The sequence below is a fragment of the Anabrus simplex genome, chromosome 4 (genome assembly GCF_040414725.1).
Source record: "Anabrus simplex isolate iqAnaSimp1 chromosome 4, ASM4041472v1, whole genome shotgun sequence".
NCBI lineage: Eukaryota > Metazoa > Arthropoda > Insecta > Orthoptera > Tettigoniidae > Anabrus > Anabrus simplex.
Window position 1 is genome coordinate 89,542,379 of NC_090268.1, and position 20,810 is coordinate 89,563,188.

Genomic DNA, 20,810 nt, shown 5'->3' on the forward strand with positions numbered 1-20,810 from the left:
GAAACAGCAGAAAATATCGAACAGCTCGCTATCCCCACTCCTAACGGTCCCGCCTAAGCATAGCAGAAGCGTGGGACCAGTTCTACCAACTGTTGATGTTCAGGAACAGAAATCCTCTTTATATTTGTTCGACCTTCTTATTTATAGTTAACATAAGAAATTTCAATTTTCCGTATTGAACCAAGAATTACAATAAATAAACTTGATATTTCCACCTATTCATGCTGTTATACAATTACAACATATTAAATTTCACAGGACTAGTTTCGACGCGGATTTGCGTCATCTTCAGCTTTTTCAGAAAATAGGCAACCTTAAAATTCATGACATGTCTTAAAATGTTTGGCATGAAATCCAGTTAAATCTTATTTATAGTTTCACACCACTAAAATATGTCATTACTATTTTCTTTTTCCTTTTTCTAATAAAGTAGGCTACATGGGAATGACAATTACAATGTCCTGATTCCTTTAAAATAATGCAACAGAGTGGATCTTAAGGGGTCTCTTGGTATAATAACTCATTAAAGATACAAAATGTTGGGTCTCAGATGGATACTAAATGCCAGTGTATCTATAAATCTTTGACTTTTCCTGCTTCTTCGTTGTCTTTTAAGTATTGTATGACTTCTTATGGTTGGTGTTGCTTTTGTTATATTTTAACTTTTATGAATTCATTGTACAACTTCTCTTCCAGGAAATAAAATTGCAAGTAATGGAGAATGAACAGAAATTAAAGGCAATGAGAAATTGTCGAAGAATTTCTTCTCGTGTTTTTTTGGAACGCTGTGAGAAGCAGCTACAAATATTGGAGCCTGATGTAAGTTTATGGTCAATTTTTAATTTTTTTTTCCCACTCAGAATTTCATTTTGTGTTTCTTTGTTTCATTTGAGTATCTGTTTATATGACTTATTGAAACATTGTCACTATTGAGTTTACTCCTTAGATTCTTCCATTCAGTTTGTAGAATTACAAATTTATGAGGATCACAAACCATCACAATTTATGAGACCATCTTTCTGTAATTAAAGTTTAGGAGCCAGCAAGGATCCCACCAACCTGGTACTTATAAATAATCAAATTGTCCTGCTTTGCATTGACCTCTGTATTACTTTTTCTAATCTAAATATTCATTATAATAAAACATTTAATGTGAGGTAAAACTATTCCAGAGAAAGAACTGGAAAGATCATGAAAATGAGGCAGATGAATTCCATCACTGAAATTATTGCAAAATATTGTATTGGGTCTATTAATCAAGATCCACTTTGTTTCCAAAATTTATTCCAGTGAAGAGTACATTGGTAAATTATGGGTATAAATAGAAGCATACGGAATAGGAGACCAACTTCACTACTTTTCTAGGCCAACACAAAAAAGGTGGATGTCAGGTATCGCTACCAATGATGATTTTCTCATTGCTTTCATATTGCACAATATGGAATATGGCGGTCCTCCCGCTCGGTGGTGCCACGAGGACTTCCGGAGCCCGGTCTTCTTGCGAGCGTACTACACCCATCCACCTACAATTATTTCACTAATCTTCTCAAGAACGGGGGTTAATTGCAGAAATCATGTACGGTGGTAGGAAGTATATGTTCCAGCTAGCTACTCAGGGTAAAAATATATCAGCTTAGCCCAAAAACATCTGTTAATATAATCACAGGTTCCGTTGAAGAGTAAAGATATTTACATATCAATCATTCAACCCCCAAAATCAAGGAATTAGTCATGACATCGCTCATATCATATCATATCATATCATATCATATCATAAATTATTACTATTAGTACTTATGCTACCTTATGATTACATATTATTACTTATTCTTAGAAAGAAAACGCAGAAACCCAAATCTAGTTTATTAGCTTGCTAATATGATATCAAATAAAATAAATTTGAATTAAGGGCTGTAGAGAAAAGAAAATGCAGTCATGTTACATTTTTAACTTGAATACATAAATTATTTCCATTAACATAGTTAAAACTGGATATACTATAACCTTTCATTCATAATTTGTCATTATTACTTTGTTGAATCATCTCAGTTCATCATTTTTCTACATACAAACTGTTCATGGGGCAAATGAGGATTGATTCTTTATTTCAGGAGGGAGTAGGGTTTCTTCATATTTAGTTTGTTTCGATTTTTGTATGAACTTTGTATGAACTTTATCGAGATACAAGATAATCAATAAGTTTCCTAAGTATGGTTTCAAAATGTCATCACACTTTAAATTACTATGTCTATACTAATACCAAGTAAAATATTATCATATTCATTCGTACGTGCCAGTAGAAATCAAATATTTTATCAGTAAGTGCCATTAATAGAATAACCATTCAGTTCAAACTATGAAGGTCGTGCTGTATGATTACATATTTATGTGCTACTGCAATTAAAATTAACTCTTATGTCATTTACCGCTGTGCCTTTATTACGTTATAATTCAATTGACCAATCTATATTCACATTGTGAAGCATTTGTTCTGTAAGTCGATGTTCCTTCATATCCCTATGTCTACTCCATAAAGTATGTGAGATTCAATTAACCTAGCATAATCTCTCATGATATACTACCAATCGACCATTAATCACCAGGACTGTACCTCTGTATTCATATGAGCATGACCTAACCTCGCTGCTTGCGTCTTATTTATCATACCGTAACCGTAACCAACACCTAAATCCGTAACATCATCTTCCAACCATTGCTCACACAACAAACAATTAATATTTCCCAATACTATTATGACTTCATAATTCTCATATATCTCATCTTCCAGACTCATCTGCATATATAAATTCTCATCTCATTTCTTCTAAACAACCTCTTTGTCACGGTTTACTAGTCCATCGACGACATATTCTTCTTATTAACCGCGAATTCCCAATATTTAATCCATTTCTTCTTATAATACAGTCGTAATGGCCATGTCTGCCAATCTGGTCTTTGCAATATCCAGGTTTTACTCTGTAATTCACAGACTCTCTTTCTGACCTCGCCTAGTTCAACGCTAAATGATCTTTCCAAGTAGATTGGTACATAAACATCGATATTCGCATTCCATATATGCTTACAATAACCTAAAATCATCTTACGGGTACGGTATAACTATTACTGAAATTGGCACACGCTTGTGGTTAACTTCTTAAAATCTAGCACTGACATTCACTTACTGGCACATGTAATTTATTTGTAGGCAATTCTGCACTCCTATTATTATATTTCAACAACTACAAATAACTTTGAACTGGTAATTTGGAAACTTATTACTTATCTCGTCTCGATTGGGTCAGCTGCTGGCTCCTTCTCGCTTCTTATGCCATCTCTGAGAAATCAGCCTTGGTCTCCGTGTACGTCACAGCTGGGCATCGGTCTCGGCAGTCCGGCTTGAGTTAAAGCATCTCAGGTAGTCTTCCTCCACCAGTTTACACGTGTTTCATCATGTCTCCGGTGTCCATGCAACAAGAATACAACATTATTTGGGCAGAATACATATCAAGATCTTCCATTTTAAGCTTTCTAGGACGTATGAATGGCTATTGGTATTTCTTAATACTCAAAGATAGTGCTCTAAATATCTATATATTTCCAAATAAGCTTGTTCTCGTTAAATATATCACCTACTGAATGTTGATTAGAGCTTCTGAATAATATCTCTGCAGTTTTTGACGGTATCCGGCCACTTATTATAATACGACTGGCCCTTTTCTCCTCAATGCTTCACTGGTCCATAGCTTTTCTTAACTTCAATATTTTTAAACGAAAGCATATACGTCTTCCTCTCGTCTCAGGTTATTTTTTCAGGTGTAAATAACTAAATTCTTCGCTGTATGTATGTTATCTCTCAGCTTCCTCTCACACGTTGATAATATTCTTCTTAGCTCACAGTAAAATTGCTTATTTTTTTAAATGCGATCTTCTCTTACAAAGTAGTTAAGAATAGAATGAATTCAATTATTTTTTAAGGACCATAGTTGTTCTATCTAAGAAACTCTTTCTTTCTCGCCGGTCTTTATCATTTTCCACCTTCTAATTACGATCAACATGCCACATGGATACACTTCATATATATTTGCGCCGCCTGAAGCTGCTCCGCGCCATTTTATCCGCTACATCTCCATGTTAATGACCATCTCAACTGTAACGTAATGGTACAGTACCTTCTCGTGACCACTGCTGCCAGCACGCATGCGCAGTGGGGACATTCCTGCCAAGTCGCTTTGCAATTGCGCGGAAGGAAAATCCTTGTTCAACCGCAGTAAGCTGTTGATACTGGCCTCTTCGTCATTGTAAAGGCATTCTTGACCTACTCAGAGTCACTCCGTCCAATATCACAGGTAACTAAAGCTCTCGCACAGTACAGCCTGTATTTAAAGTAAACCTGTTGAGCAACGTATAATCGACTTGAGTGGTCCTATGTTACCAATATAAATGAACTACAAATAACACTAAATGATCCTAAGAACAAAAGACAAAATTAAGGCTCTCAATGACTCATATATGATATGATATATGATATGATTTTACAAACCAAAATTAATAAAAGGGCAATAGGTATGTTGTCAACTGAAGAAAGGATGTTGGGATCTGAGAGGATGAGGAAATATTGGAAGCATAGAAAAGGTAAATTTTCTTTGTATAATCGACTTGAGTTGACGGCGTTGACGAAGCACCGAAAACAGTCGATGAGGAATATAAAAGTGCATTAGAAATTATAAACATTCTAAAAAAGGACAATAAGACTCTTAAAGTTGAAAATCAAGAATTAAAAGAAAGACTGCGATCGCTAGAATTTGGGACTGACCATTCTTCGAGTGATATACCGGTACAAGTAACAAACTCGAGCACGTGGTGTCAAGTAGTTCGTGGATGGCCGGCTAAGAAGAAATCTACAACTGAATTTCCGGAAATAAACATTAGAAATAGGTTTTCTGCCCTAAATAATTTAATCCTGGAAGAAAGTGATCGCGTGCGTGATACCAAATCATCGCAATCCGTTGCCGTGCCGAGTTTAAAATTTAGGCCTAGAATTCAGATTCAAGACCCAGTTAGGCCTAAATCAGCGAAGGTAGCTGTGTTTGGTGATAGCCAGGGAAGGGGAATTGCGGGAGTGATTAACGACGAGAATATAGCAGCAACCGGAGAAATATATCCAGGAGCTTCTATCAGCAGTGTTGTGGAAAACGTAGAAGCAGCAACTAGGAACTTCGGGAGCGGCGATGCAGTGCTTATCATCGGTGGGACGAACGACGTAGCTCGCGACGACGCCAAGAATGTAAGATCACAACTTAAACATACACTAGGGAAGCTGACCCACACTAACGTTTTTGTAGTGAACGTGCCCCACAGGCATGATTTGAGTAGAGACTCGTGTGTGAACATTGAAGTGGACAAGGTCAATACAGATATTGTTAAAATTTGTAAACATTTTTGGAATACTCAGGTTATTGAATGCAGCAGTTTTGAGAGATACTGTTATACAAAACATGGCCTCCATCTAAACGATTCAGGTAAACGAAAGATAGCAAATATTGTTCTAGATTTTATTAATCTTAAGATATGTACTGTAAAACAGGCAACTCCCTTGAGTTATAATACTGACCAGGAAAACTAGTAGAAAGAGCCAGCTGTACTTCAAGCTGGCTCAGTCAACTAGAAAAAGAAACTCAGGATAGTAAGGAATTTCAAGTTACCCAATTGCAACAGTCAAGTTTTAGGGAGGAAGGGGGTCTGAGATTGCTCTTGGTAAACTGTCAAAGTGTAGTAAATAAACAATTAAAATTCGGTACATTGATGGAATCTTATGAGACTGATGTGGTGATAGGAGTGGAATCGTGGTTGAAAGAAGGGGTGGGTAATAGAGAAGTATTTCCAGAAGGGTACACGGTCTATCGTAGAGACCGAGGAGATAAAAAGGGAGGGGGGGTGTTTATTCTGGTGAAGGAAACTTACTGTCCACATGAATGGTTTACCGATGAAAGGGATGAAGTATTAGGGATAAAATTAGTTTGTGATAATATGAAGGAGGTGGGAATTATAGGAACATACAGGCCTGGAAGAGAGGAAAGAGACATGGAAATCTTTGAAAAAATAATAGATTATACTCGTAAAAACAATAATAATGATATGGTAATAATTGGGGGAGATCTAAATTTGCCTGAAGTTGAATGGAAAGGAGCTGCAAGTGAAGCCCATGAACAGAAACTGGCAAATAAGTTAATTTGGGAGGGAGGATTTACACAAGTAGTACAAGAACCGACTCGTCTCAATAACTTACTAGATGTATTCTTGGTTAAACCATGGGAAATTGATAAAACTGAGGTAATTGAAGGAATAGGAGACCATAAGGCTGTAATAATGGATGTAGGACTCGTACCAAAAAGGCTTAATAAGAGGGTTACACAAGACAAGAAATTGTACAGAAAAACTAAAGTTGATGAATTTGGGACTTACCTTAAATCACAATTCAGTTGTTGGATAAGTGAAGGGAGTAACGTGGATACACTTTGGGCTAAATTTAAAGGAATTATTTGGGAAGGAGAGAAGAGATTTGTACCTGTTAAGAAGGGTAAAATGACCTCAGACCCTGTTTATTATACAAGGGAAATAAGAAAATTAAAAAGAAAATGTAGAATAGTAAACAGGAAAATCAAAGAGGGTAGGGAGAGTAGAGAAACTAGAAAACAGCTAATGAGGGAACTGAATAGAGTGAAAAAGGAAGCAAAAGAGAATTATATGAATGGCATACTTCAAGAGGGTAATGACCACAAAGGGAAATGGAAAAAGCTGTATTCATATATCAGGAATCAAAAAGGAAAAGGAATCCAAATTTCTACAATGGTGGGAGAAGGGGGTGAACACTATTTAACAGATACTGAGAAAGCAAACCTATTTAGTAGGGAATTTAGAGATTCAGTAGATGATTGTCAAGAGTTGGAAACCGAAACAGAAGATAGAGAGGGAGAGAGACAGAGGGAAACAAGAAGCTTCTCATTCACAAACGAAGATATTTTCAGAGAAATCCAACTGCTTCAGCAAGGAAAAGCTGCAGGAAGTGATCAAATTACTGGGGAGGTATTAAATACAATGGGGTGGTACATAGTGCCTTATTTAAAATTTCTCTTTGACTATGTCATAAATAATAGTGTAATACCAAAGGAATGGAAGGAATCTATAATAATACCAATTTTTTAGAAAAAGTTATTAGGGAATGGAGGCTGAGAATGACTGAAAATGGAATGAAGAATGGGGTAAAGATAGGTTGTGGAAAAAATGCGATGATGTTGGATTGCCTTGCCTTTGCAGACGATGTCGTTCTTATTACAGACAACCGTCAAACAGCCAAGAAACAAGTCGAAGAACTACAAAATGTTGCAGTCAAAACAGGGTTAAGAATCTCTTTCGAGAAAACAGCATTCATGGATTCTATAAAAAACAGCGACACGGACAGACTTGTTACATTGTATGGGGATATCCAGCGTGTGCAAAAATTTAAATACCTGGGAGAAATACTCACCCCCAATGGAGATGAAAAGGAGGGATTAAAGGAGAGGGTGAGAAGGATGGAGCTGGCATTCAGACTATGTCATGACACCTATAAGTCCAAGTCTCTCTCAATTCAGGCCAAGTTAAAACATTACTGCACAGTGGTTAGAACAGAGTGCCTTTATGGAGCAGAAACCTTGACGAGGATGGCTGACCCAGTCCTTGAAAAAAGAGAAAGAAGATTCTTGCGAAAAATCTTAGCCCCTAGAAAGTCGACGAGTGACCCAAACACATTCCGGTTAAGATCGAATTTGGAGCTCTACAAGACAGTAGAAAGAATCACGACTGTGATGAGAAAAAGGAGACTGACGTTTTATGGACATATCAAAAGAATGAACCCTGAGAGATTGACCAACAGGATACTTCTTCTGCAGGAAAGGTGGAAAAAACAACCGGGATGGCTTACACACGTGCACAATGACTTGGCAGAAATAGGTATCAAGGAGGAGGATATAAAAGAAAGGACATCATTTAGGAAGAAGGTTGCGGGATTGAGGGATGCGTCTGAAGAGCAACATGCGAAGCCACGGAACATCTCGGTGGAAGAACGAGCAAGAAGAAGTCAAAGACTTAAGAATCTTTGGCGAGAGTGTAAAGAGAAGGGTATCAGTCTGCGTGACAGAAGGAAGATTGTGTAAACGTGGCCCACAGGTGGCCGTATCGATTAATAATAATAATAATAATAATGATACCAATTTATTAAGGAAAGGGTGATAAAAGGAAACCAGAGAACTACAGACCAATCAGCCTGACCAGTATAGTTTGTAAAATTCTGGAGAGTTTAATATCGAAGTACATCAGAGGGATATGTGATGATAAAAATTGGTTCATGAGGAGCCAGTATGGATTTAGAAAGAAATTTTCTTGTGAGGCACAACTGGTGGGATTTCAGCAGGACATATCAGATCAGTTGGATTCAGGAGGTCAGTTAGATTGCATAGCCATAGATCTTTCCAAAGCCTTTGATAGAGTGGAACATGGAATATTATTAAAGAAATTGGAGGGAATAGGATTGGACGTAAGGGATAAAAGCATTTCTAAATTCAAGGGTTCAGAAAGTCAAAGTAGGAAATAATGTATCTCAGGAAGAGAAAGTTTGGAAGGGAATTGCACAGGGTAGTATAATCGGTCCGTTACTTTTCTTAATATACGCAAATGATTTAGGGAACAATATAACATCAAAAATAAGATTGTATGCAGATGACATAATTGTTTATAGAGAAACAAACTACATTGAGGATTGTTCAGAATTACAAAGGGACCTTGAAAGTATCCAACAATGGGTTGAAGAAAATAATATGAAGATTAATGGAGGCAAATCAACTGTTACAACTTTTACAAACAGGAGCTTTAAAACTGAATTTGAATATACTTTGGATGAGGTAGTTATCCCAAAAGATGGCAAGTGCAAATACTTAGGTGTGAGATTTGAAAGTAATTTGCACTGGAAGGGTCATATTGATGACATTGTTAGGAAAGCATACAGATCATTACATGTCGTAATGAAGCTACTTAAAGGATGCAACAAAGAATTAAAAGAAAAAAGTTACTTGAGTATGGTTCGTCCATTATTGGAATATGCAAACAGTGTTTGGGATCCTCACCAAGAATACCTAATAAAAGAAATAGATAGTGTGCAGAGGAAAGCAGCAAGATTTGTAACAGGGGATTTCAGGAGAAAGAGTAGTGTATCAGAAATGTTAAAGGAACTTGGGTGGGAAACTTTATAAGTAAGAGAAGGGAGAAAACTAGACTTACAGGATTATATAGAGCCTATACAGGAGAAGAAGCATGGGGAGATATCCGTGAGAGGCTTCAGTTGGAAAATAATTATATCGGCAGGACTGATCACAAATATAAAATTAGAAGGAATTTTAGCAGAAGCGATTGGGGTAAATTTTCATTCATTGGGAAGGGTGTGAAGGAGTGGAACAGTTTACCAGGGGTAGTGTTTGATCCTTTTCCAAAATCTGTACAGATATTCAAGAAGAGAATAAACAGCAACAGAGAAAATAAATGAAGTGTTAGAGGGCATTCGACCAGTGCAGGTTATTGTAAATAAAAAAAATGTGTGTGAATAAATTAATTCCATCCCCTGGTCTAAGGAGTTTGGACAGCCAAAGTAGGGGACTGCCTGTAGGGGTGAAGTACAGTGGGGACTTCGAGGGCCCTGGGACCGCTACGGTAGCTGTGAAGGCCCTTCAGGAACTCTGAAAAGTGGTGGCAAAAGGGGCTCTGGTTAAGACGCAGCAGGTCGTTATGCTACTTAGGATCCAGAACGGGTTAAAAAAAAGGAAAAAAATAAACGCAATGTAAATATTAATGTTATACCAGTTGTATAGTATCATTTGAAGTAATTCCACATACTGTATATCAGTTGACTATATTTGTAAGTAGTGCAGGAGATATTATAAGTAGAATTTTGTAAACAATATAAATTTATTAAGGATGAGGTGTGTGTTTAATAGAAAACATTGTTAGCGTAAATTGTATAATATTGTATTATAGGAAAATTTTCTTCTCTTGTTAATTTAATATTTAGTGCTTGACAATAATGTATTTTAGTGTACCATTTGCCACCGAGGTAGACACCTCATTTGCAAATTAAGAGATTTTGATTTGATTTTGATTTGATTGAGTGGTCCTATGTTGGCCATAAAATGTTACAATTACAATCTGAGCAAATAGTTACAAGCTCCAACATACAATTCAGAGATCTCAGTTTTTCTCAATTCTCTTTCTTGTTGACTACAAGAAAAGACTCCTCCAAATTTACATTGAAGATTTTGATTGTTTTTGTGTGTGTTCATTTATTTAAATAACAATTTTGGTTTGAAGCATTACATTTATTCTGAAATTGTACCGCAGTTGTACTAAGTGTTATTTTGCTACGAGGTTAATCCCAAAAATAAGGTCTCCTAAATTTTTATAAATACAGAACTCTGTTTGTGTGGCTGTTGGTCACAATATTATGAAGAGTGTTTCTCGCGCTCGCATATAAACATGCTCACGCCGCGCTGAGGCACTCAGCCTTGGCTTGGCAGCCGTTGAGAATGGAGCTCCCGTTGGATGTTGCCGCCAAGTACGAAGTGCGTGCAGTTATTCGGTTTTTGAACGCAAAAGGTACCGAACCGATTGATCTATCGCCAATTGACAGAAGTGTATGGTGAGTCGTGCATGAATGTCAAAAATGTTTGTAAGTGGTGTAGAGAATTTGCAGCTGGTCGGACTGAAATTCATGACGAACAAAGGAGGGGGAGACTGTCAGTTTCCTTCGAGACCGTTGTGAATATTGAGCAAATCATGCGTGAAGATCGGCGGATCACCCTGGATGATCTCTGCACTTTGGTTCCTGAGATTTCCCGAAGGGCTGCTCATAGAATTTTAATGGAAAAGTTGAAATACCGGAAGGTGTGTGCAAGATGGGTGCCACGCATGCTGACTGAAGATCACATGTGGCAAGGAGTTGATTCTTCCCACGCATTTCTTCAATGCTTTGCAGCCAAACAGGACAACTTTTTGGATTAAATTGTCACGGGTGACGAAACCTGGGTGTTCCACTTTGCACGTGAGACCAAGCAACAATCACGCACCGGGCGAGTTGGCCATGCGGTTAGAGGTGCGCGGCTGTGAGCTTGCATCCGGGAGATAGTGTGTTCGAACCCCACTGTCGGCAGCCCTGAAGATGGTTTTCCGTGGTTTCCCATTTTCACACCAGGCAAATGCTGGGGCTGTACCTTAATTAAGGCCACGGCCGCTTCCTTCCAACTCCTAGGCCTATCCTATCCCATCGTCGCCATAAGACCTATCTGTGTCGGTGCGACGTAAAGCCGCTAGCAAAAAAACAAAAACAATCATGCCAGTGGTGGCATACCTCTTTGCCAAAGCCGCGGAAATTCAAGCAAACACAGTCTACCGGCAAAGTCACGACGACTGTGTCTTGGGATCTAAAAGGGGTATTATTGGTCGATTTTATGCCCGCTGGACCACAATTAATACTGATAGGTACTGTGAGACCCTGAAAAAACTCAGACGGGCAATTCAGAACCAGAGAAGAGGAATGTTGAGCAAGGGCGTAAAAATTCTCCATGACAACGCTCGCCCGCACTTCGCCCGGCAAACCGTTGCTCTCCTGCAACAGTTTCAGTGGAACATCATCACCCCCATCGACCTTATAGTCCCAACTTGGTGCCCAGTGACTATCACTTGTTCCTAAGTTGAAAGAACATTTGGCTGGAAAGCGATTCAGCACCGACGTCGAGGTGAAAGACGAGGTTTTCAACTTCCTGAACAGCATGGCAGCAAGCTGGTATGACATGGGCATACAAAAACTGTCACAGCTTCTACAAAAATGCATCGACCAAAATGGTGATTATGTAAAAAAATAGCTAAATGTTCAAGCTGTAAAATGATGTAAAGCATTGTAGAAATAAACAGGTCTATGTATTTATAAAAATATAGGAGACCTTATTTTTGGGGTTACCTTTGTATATCCACTTAATTTTAAAGGTATTGGGATAAAAATTGCTTGTTGATTTACTCTCAATATATATTTCCCTTTTTTCAGCTGAACATGCATTTGATCACGGAATCTTGCCCATCCCACCATTCCTACAATTCTGTTCAGTTTACATGTGAACCTGAAGAATGATCCTGTTCCTGCATACACCAGTCCTGATTTTTATATTTTCTGAGTGTACTTTTGGTATTGATTGGTTGAAGAGAAAGTGAATGAGACATGCAGAATTGAGCTATGGGTGCAGATTCGACATATTTTGTAAAAAAAGTGCTTAAAATTTCTCATTAGCCCATTAATTCAACATTCTTAGTATGGGAATAACTTTATGTAGTTTTCCTTTGTATTATATTAGAAAATGTTTTTCATCACATACTGTAGTTTACAGATTTTAGTTATAAATTGTTAGTTATCAACTGTGATCAGAAAAGTACAGGGTCCATCTTATCAACCCAGACCAAGCCTAAAGTGTTTGTACTCTGTGCTATGGCACCTGCCTCAGCCCAACTTGCGTTACGCAGGGCCGTCCTGCTTTAAACGTGTATACAATCTTATATGAAATCTTCCCTTATAAAAGATCCTTCATTATGAGGGACTTCATAAACACCATTAGGATTTTCTGCACACCAGTAGTGAGAGTTACGACTGTTCACACGACCATTAAGATGAAGCAAGGCCTCATCCGAAAAGAACACAAGCCGTGGGTCGAATAAACGATCATTTAATGATGCAAGATACCATTCACAATATCTCACTCGTTTGGCTGGATCAGCAGGTTTTAAGCAATGGGCCCATGAAAACCTGTATGGTTCGATGTGTAACAACTTTGTAGCTCTGTGTGCAGAAGTAACCAAAACCCCTACTTGTGCTAATTTTGTGAGTAATTTATTCGGTGACCATTCAAGATTCGCACCAGTGTCATCTAGCTTTTCGTCTGTTATAACTGTTTATGTGTGCACATGGTTTTTATTGAGCACTGAGCCAGTAGTTTCAAATTTATTTACAAATACATGAATCTGTGCACATGAAGGTGGCACCTCACCAGGAAATTGCTGAACAAATGCATTGCGTACCCGTCAAGCCGACTCATACTTAAAATAACTTTTACATACAAAAATACAATGGTGCAGTGAAAACTGTCTCACCATGTTAAGAGCTGCGATTTAGACTGGCTCTTGATGCTAGGTCAAACACGTGCACCCTCCTTGCAAGGTCAAGAATTATGCACGCGCCTCCCATATAGCTGCTTAGGTCTCAGAGAGGAGAAACGCCCCTGGACGGTCTGGGTTTATGAGAGAGACCCTGTACTGTGAATTTGGCTTTCTATGCTCATTGACATATTTGTGTGGATCTGCTTAAATATTTCATTTTTGAGAAAGTTCTGTGTTTTTTCTTACTTTGAAACGAAGCATTTTATGTATGTATTACAAGTCTTCAATACAATTTAGATTAAATTAATAAATTTCATTGTTTGTCCGTATTGAACCAAGATTACAACTTTTATTATAATTTAAATTAATCAATACCTAACTTATCACTTTGAATCATCTGCAAGATTATAATGAACACTGGACTAAAAACAAGACCAATTTTACAAGGACAGTTCTACTTCATAGATTTTTTAAAAAAGTGCATTTTTAAGGATAGCAAGAGCAAGTGTAATAGGCCTATGTGTGTGTTTTTCTGTTTTTTAAAGACATGTTTTTTCTGATCTTATTGGACATAAGTGCATGTTTGTTATTTATGGGAATCATGAGTGTATGACAACTCTTTACTGCCTGTACATGTCTATTTTAAATCTAAGCTAGAAACAAGTCTCAAAGAGACGAAACATGTTCTGCAAATATTTTTAACATTAATGTAATTTAATAGCTAACATTGTTATATTATGTATTGAAAAGGTGGAAACCTCAAATCTTTTTATTTGAAGTATTTTACTGTCAATATGGGCCAATGCCGGGCTGAGTGGCTCAGACGGTTAAGGCGCTGGCCTTCTAACCCCAACTTGGCAGGTTCGATCCTGGCTCAGTCCGGTGGTATTTGAAGGTGCTCAAATACGACAGCCCCGTGTCGGTAGATTTACTGGCACGTAAAAGAACTCCTGCGGGACTAAATTCCGGCACCTCGGCGTCTCCGAAGACCTTAAAAATTAGTTAGTGGGACGTAAAATAAATAACATTATTATTATTAATATGGGCCAACAATGAAGTTTATAACATGTAACTAAGTGTTTATCGTTTCATTCTGGTGAGAGACAAATTTTTAAGCTACGAAAATGTTAAAGATGACAAATATGTAATCCTAGGCTTAAGGCTCTTCTACATCCATCTCTTCTCAGCCCCTGTCAAGTTTGTTTCTGCTTCTCAGCTTCATCAGGAGGGTTGGCTTGAACATTCACGGAAGGACCATCTTGACAGGTCTGCAGTCCTGATGCGGGAAGTGTAGGATAAGAAAAAGGTTGGATAAATTGAGGAAAGAGGAAGAAATGTAACATAAAGACAAATACAGGTGGCAAAAGATTAGGCACACAGGACAAACATAAAAGGAAAGGAAGGATCCCGATGGGATAAGGCAAGTATTGAAAAGGAACAATAAAGTATCAAATAAAGTTATGGTTCTTATTCTCATACTTCTGATTAAAGCAGGACCATGCAATTCCTTGAAAAGCCAGTGTTGGTATGATCATAACCATGGGATCTCCAGTATACTGCATGGAGTTCAAATGCCATGGATGTGGTCTTCAAAAGTTCACAAGTGTTGTATGCATAGGCTGTAATTCTAACCATGACTGGTTTGAGAAGAATCCAGTAATGAAGTCGTTCTAATTATAATGTTCCTATGCAGTTCCTTTCCAATAGTATAAGCAGATTCTAAAACATCAGCATACCCAAGCTTCACTAGTTGTTCAGAAGCGTGCTGTAAAACCCATAACATTGCACCTTCACCTATCCACAGAGCTCTAGAAGTGAAAATGTGTCTGTAGCTTACCAGGAAGGGACTTGAGAAGCAGGCAAAGAAAATGGAAGCAACTTCCTCTAAACAGTTCCAAAAGCCTACTCTTGGACAAAATTTTAGAGTAAAAACACCAAAGAAGGATCAAAAATCAATAATAGCTATTATCACAGATATTAAAGGTAAAGCATTTTATGAACTTGGTACTATGGTGGGTAAACTAAAAGCATTGAATACAAGAAACCAATTTATGTCATTCAAAGAGAAGTTTTTGAACCTTGAAGTACTTGGGAAGAAAGAAAAATGTGTGCATGAATTGGTAACAAAGGTGTCTTTAGTTGGTGAACAGTGATTTAAGAAATACAAATGTCACATTGGGAATTGGAGTAGTAGGCCACTCCTCTTTCCAATAAGATGAGAACTATTAAAGGAACACTGGAGGTATGGGAGACTTCCATTTGTATCTCTCAAAGGGAAGCAGTGGTATTGTGTTGTCTTAGGACCGGCCATGGAATAACAATGCGCTCCTACTTACTGAAGGAAGAAGCCCACCCCCTCACCATGCATACTTGCGGTGGACATTTGCCCATGGTACACACACATCTTTACGGAGTGCGACCTGGACGATCTGTGCCACAGTCTAAAACTTCAGAGTAATATTTTACTCATTCTACAAGATAAGCAGTAGGTAGACCTCGTCATCCTTTTATGAGGAATAGTGGCCTTTTTTAAAATTGTTTTTAAAAGCGAAGTTTTACTTTAGTTATTTGTTTTTAACTTTTCTTTTATTGTGAACTCTGCTTTTATTGTTCTGACTAGTTTTAATATTTTTTAAGCTTGTAGGTTGAATAATATATATGATTTACTTTGAAGTCAGTGTCTTATTTTATTACATTGTAATTTGTTTTAATTATTTTATAGAAAATTAGGCATTGCGAATTAGATCCATTAGATCCATTAAATTCATAATCACCCTCATCATTATAATTGTTTAATAATTCCAGTCAACGAGTAAATTTTAAATTTTAGTCTTATCATTACATTTTGTTTCATCCTTTACCATTAGGGGCTGATGAGCTAGATGTAGGCACCTTTAAAAACCGTCATCATAACGTTCGTCGCTCCACTCTGCATGATGTAATATATCACCTCTCATCACAGAAATATTGTTTGAAATCATTTGTAGGCATTAAAAACATACAGAATTGTAGCCTGAATAGAAATCGCTTAGCCAACATTTATAAAAATTCCTCTATCAATCCCTCCTACAGTCAGGTCAAACTTATATTGGAAAAGCTGTGGCACTTCACTGTGTTTTTGTAATCGGCATCTTGGACGATAGAGACATTCCACTCACGCTCAATAGAACATATGTGATCGATGATGTATGTCTTTTTAAGTGCTAGAAATGTTCAAGGACATGTTCAGCTTGCCTGGTGCAGGTCTTCTATTTTATGCCCATGTGCAACCTTTGCATCTGGTTAATGATGTTAATGATGATGATGATGATGATGATGATGATGATGATGATGATGATGATGATGAAGAAGAGGTAGTTCTTCACATTATGCGCTGGCGAATGTGGTCCTCAAACCCGTGAAAGGTTCACTATCAATAATAAGACATCATCTGTATAGTCATTAATGTATTCAGTATACTTTATCCCCATGGGCAACCTCCTCATGGAGGGAATGTTTATTCCCTGAAAAAATGTTATATATTGCTAAAATCACAACATACTTTCATGCTGGATACTCTGTGTACTTGTTGTAAAGTGGGAAATAAAGAATTGGATTAATTTCCTTCTGAAATTCTTCATATTTAGTTGACATCCTCCTCCAGTTCCTTGGAATTTGAATCCCTAAATATATATCAGGTGACGGGTCATTTGCTCTACTAACTCATTATAATCAAGACCATGTTATGGACAAGGTTCATAAGGTTTGAAACAATTTTGTTGTGTATAGATGGTTTGCTTGGTCGGTCCAAAGAACAAGGAAATGACAAGCTCTTTGCTGCAGTATCAACAAGAACAACAGCAGCAGCAACTGCAACAGCAGTCGTTACTGATAGATGTAACGCAGGTTTGGCAAAGGATATATTGCAGAAAGTGGATAGTTGGAATTTCAGTCAACAACACGGCAGAGAGGTAAGTTTATTATTAAATTATTTTTTTTCATTTTTTGCATGATTCTGCTGTAGAAATAGAGTAAAGAGAGATTGATATAATTTTCTTTTGATTTTTTGAGAGTGATTTTGATTGTTGAAACTAAAAGGACCATAAGGACTATAAGGAACAAAGGAACATCATCTGACATTTATAGTGGTCAGTCATCCTTTACACATAATTTTATTTATGATTAATAATAACAAATTATCAATCGGTATAATATGCTGTAATTTTAACCCTGATGTAAATATGAAATGGAACTGGTGAGCCGAATACCTGCTTTAGCAATGCAGTGGCATGTTAAATGATGAGGATAAGGGATATAAGTATGGGCACTCTTTCTCCTTAAATGATTAGTCCTTAATATATTGTCAAAAATTCTAATACTCAGGTAATTTTAAGTTATTATTCACTTTAAAGTATAAAATAATGTAATTTAGGTATGATTTTCTCTGTGAAATGGAGTACAGGCAAGAAATTAAACAAGATTGGAAAGAAACTGAGAGAAATTTACCAATATATGGATGAAAATAACGTGCATGTTGTAGAGTTACCACACCGGTGTGTTTTGAGTTGTGGAAACCCATGTTCACAGATCCGCTTATCAAAATGTCATTATCCATTACATTTTATGCATATGATACCACTTGTTGATACATCTTGTTTTATTTAGGCTATATAACTTTACTAGATTAATTTTGGTAGTTCCTGTATTAACATTCCAGCAGGAACAAGTTCATATGTTGCAATGATGTAAGTTATCATGGCCAACATCTAATAGACAGATGTTTTCTGGGCTCTTAGGCCACATTTTGATGAGTGTCAACATTTTACTTACCCTCCTGCAGGCCGTATCAAGATTATATGGCAGTTAGATGAAATCGGCCTCTTCTTATATAGATGGAGGCACAAGCATTCACTGCACTGTCTAGAATTCTGGAGATATTATACTGGAACTGACCTGCTGCCTCTTTCTGAGTACTGGAAGCCAGGTTATGTTTAAGCATAGGCCTTCTCTGCAATTTAAATTGTTGGTATACCTCTTCATTTCAGTTGCCTTTTGATATAGACTAGTATTGAACTGGTGGGCACATGCAAGCACATTTCCTTGAATTCTATGCTGTGGTTTAGATGAGTGAGTGCATCCTCTGTTCAACCTATTGAATAGTTGCTTGGTATCAACAACACTTAAAAATTATGCCCTCCAGGATTGTTTGGGAAAAAAATAATGAAATCATCATTCTTTTTACTGAATTTATTTTATTTCATGTTATCAATATTTATTTATTTATTTATTTATTTATTTATTTATTTGTTTGTTTGTTTGTTTGTTTGTTTGTTTATTTATTTATTTATTTATTTATTTATTTATTTAGAATGGGCTACTTTTAACAGACGACTTACAAAATTTTGTTGTATGTGACATTAGTAGTTTTTCCTCCAGTAATAAACACAAAAAGATTTTGTTTTGATGTAACTCGTGAAAGGGACACGTAAAGCTGCCCATGAGAAAAACATTCTCCACTGAGATCAGCTCCAGCCATGCTAAGTGTCTGACTCGGTGCTTTGTTTATTGTCATGCCAAAGCGAACTTTTACCAGGAATTGGACTCGTTTGAAATCAAAAAGCAAATCTGAAGGAATCGTAGGAATTGTTGGTATTAAGACCACTTCTCCTGTGCCACAGCCAGTTAAATTAGTAGCTTCAACCAAACAGTTATTGAAAATTCTCGCTACCAATTGCGTCCCATAGCATAACTTTGGCGGGTGTACGTTACATAACAATATAATAGGCAACCGCACTTTCAAAGTCAGCTTGTGTGATGGCAAGCCGTGAGATGTAAAGAATTTAGAAATTCTTTAGTGTAATGAACAGCTTCTTCACTATCGACTGCTGTGTGTACAGAGTAGTATACTGTACTTGAACCTGGGCAGTGAATTTGACTCCCTTTGTCTCTGTGAAGTCATTCTTTTTCTGTCCTGTGACATTCGAGAATCGCTTCGTTGGGCGGTTTCATTGTTACACGATAAACACACTTTCTTTTAATGCAGTGTACTACAACCTATATTAGCTTTCCGCCTCAGCATGATGGGTTATCATACATTTTGTATAGATGACAAAAAATTACTGGAAAACGATTAATTATTGTATCATAGCATGTTCAACAAAGTCCGGCTCCGTGGTGTAGGGGGCAACGCATCCACCTGTCACCCGGTGGCCCCGGATTCGATTCCCGGCCGGGTCAGGGGTTTTTATTGTAAATGATTAATATCCCTGGCCTGGGGACTGGGTGTTGCTGTCATCCTAAATGTTCTTTTCTTCACATTCAACACTTAACACTTCCACAATTTCCAAATACATGCAGGTTCATAACATATGGTGCAAGTAGGGGCAAAAGATCTTTTTAGGTCGACGCCCCGAACAAATAGCATTAAAAAAAGAAATGTTCGACGAAAGCTGGCCGAAGTCATTGATAGCTCGCGCACTGGCTAGCAGTCTACTTAGTCACCCTGAAACTGGTCATTTACTTTTCCATATTTCAGAATGAAAATTGCACTAGAAATAAAGATCTCCGAAAGTATAGATGAAAATAACATTCTGTACATTACATTTTAATGTACATTAGATACTTGAGGGGAATTAATAGTTTATTTTGATAAGAATTAACTAATTAATTAATAAAGTTGTTTTTCAATTTGACATATTTTCTGTAAACTGTAACATAAAAACCGTTAGAGTGGGTTATGTGTTAAAGATAGGTATATGCTGTCAAGAACTGTTTCATAGAACTTATTATGCTGAACAATTCTTAGTCTCATAGTATAGATGTAGGCTATCTTTAATGGTTTAGGTGTAAGCTAAAAAGGCGCATGGACGACCATTTCTTATACTGTACCGGGCAATGTATTAAAGATAGATATGCTGTTGCGGACTTTTTTATAGAAATCATGGTGAACATATCTTCAACGGTTTAGTCAGCGTAAGCTAAGAAGGTGCACAAATGGCCCGTTGTTTTTCCTTGGACTTGCTTCACTGAATTGTTACTGCTCAGTTTCCTTTGGTCATAGATGAATGTTTCTACATACAAACCTTTCTCGAGAAATGCATAATAGAATGGTGAAAACCGCATCAAAATCCATCCAGTGGTTCTTGAGAAAAGCCATCACAGACAGACAGGATCGAGGACTTTATTTTATACTAAATAGAGATTTGCACATGAAAAATGAATTAATTTTCAGCAATATCAGTTTTTGCAGAGGGAGGCTGGCACACAGTTTACTACACGTGAAAGAGTAGTGAGTCCACCCTTTACCGGAGTTTCCAGGTTTGATATCAGGAATTTTTACCTGGATCTGAAGGCTGGTTCTAGGTCCATTCAGCCTGCATGAGAACAATTCAGGTGCTATCTGATGGTGAGATAGTGATTCCGGTCTAGAAATCCAAGAATAACGGCCAAGAGAATTTTCATGCTAATGGTATTGAATAGGTGGACCTTTCTCTTCCCTTTGATAGTGACCACATGTCACCTTGTAATCTGGAGGCCTTTGGGCTGAGCAGCAGTCAGTTGGTAGGCCAGATCCATCAGGGCTGTAACTGCATGGGGTATGTTTTTTCTTT

The 20,810-nt window shown here is 37.3% G+C and overlaps 1 protein-coding gene across 1 annotated transcript in view; it reads left to right on the forward strand.

Moving 5' to 3' along the window:
* The first annotated feature begins 699 nt into the window (after positions 1 to 699).
* The window catches only part of LOC136872180 (uncharacterized), a 421,215-nt gene continuing 401,104 nt past the window's right edge, over positions 700 to 20,810 (forward strand). Inside the window, exons 1-2 of the mRNA XM_068227461.1 lie at positions 700 to 819; positions 16,990 to 17,171. Coding sequence (XP_068083562.1) covers positions 715 to 819; positions 16,990 to 17,171 — 287 coding nt within the window. The 5' untranslated portion in view covers positions 700 to 714. The remainder of the gene's footprint in view (positions 820 to 16,989; positions 17,172 to 20,810) is intronic.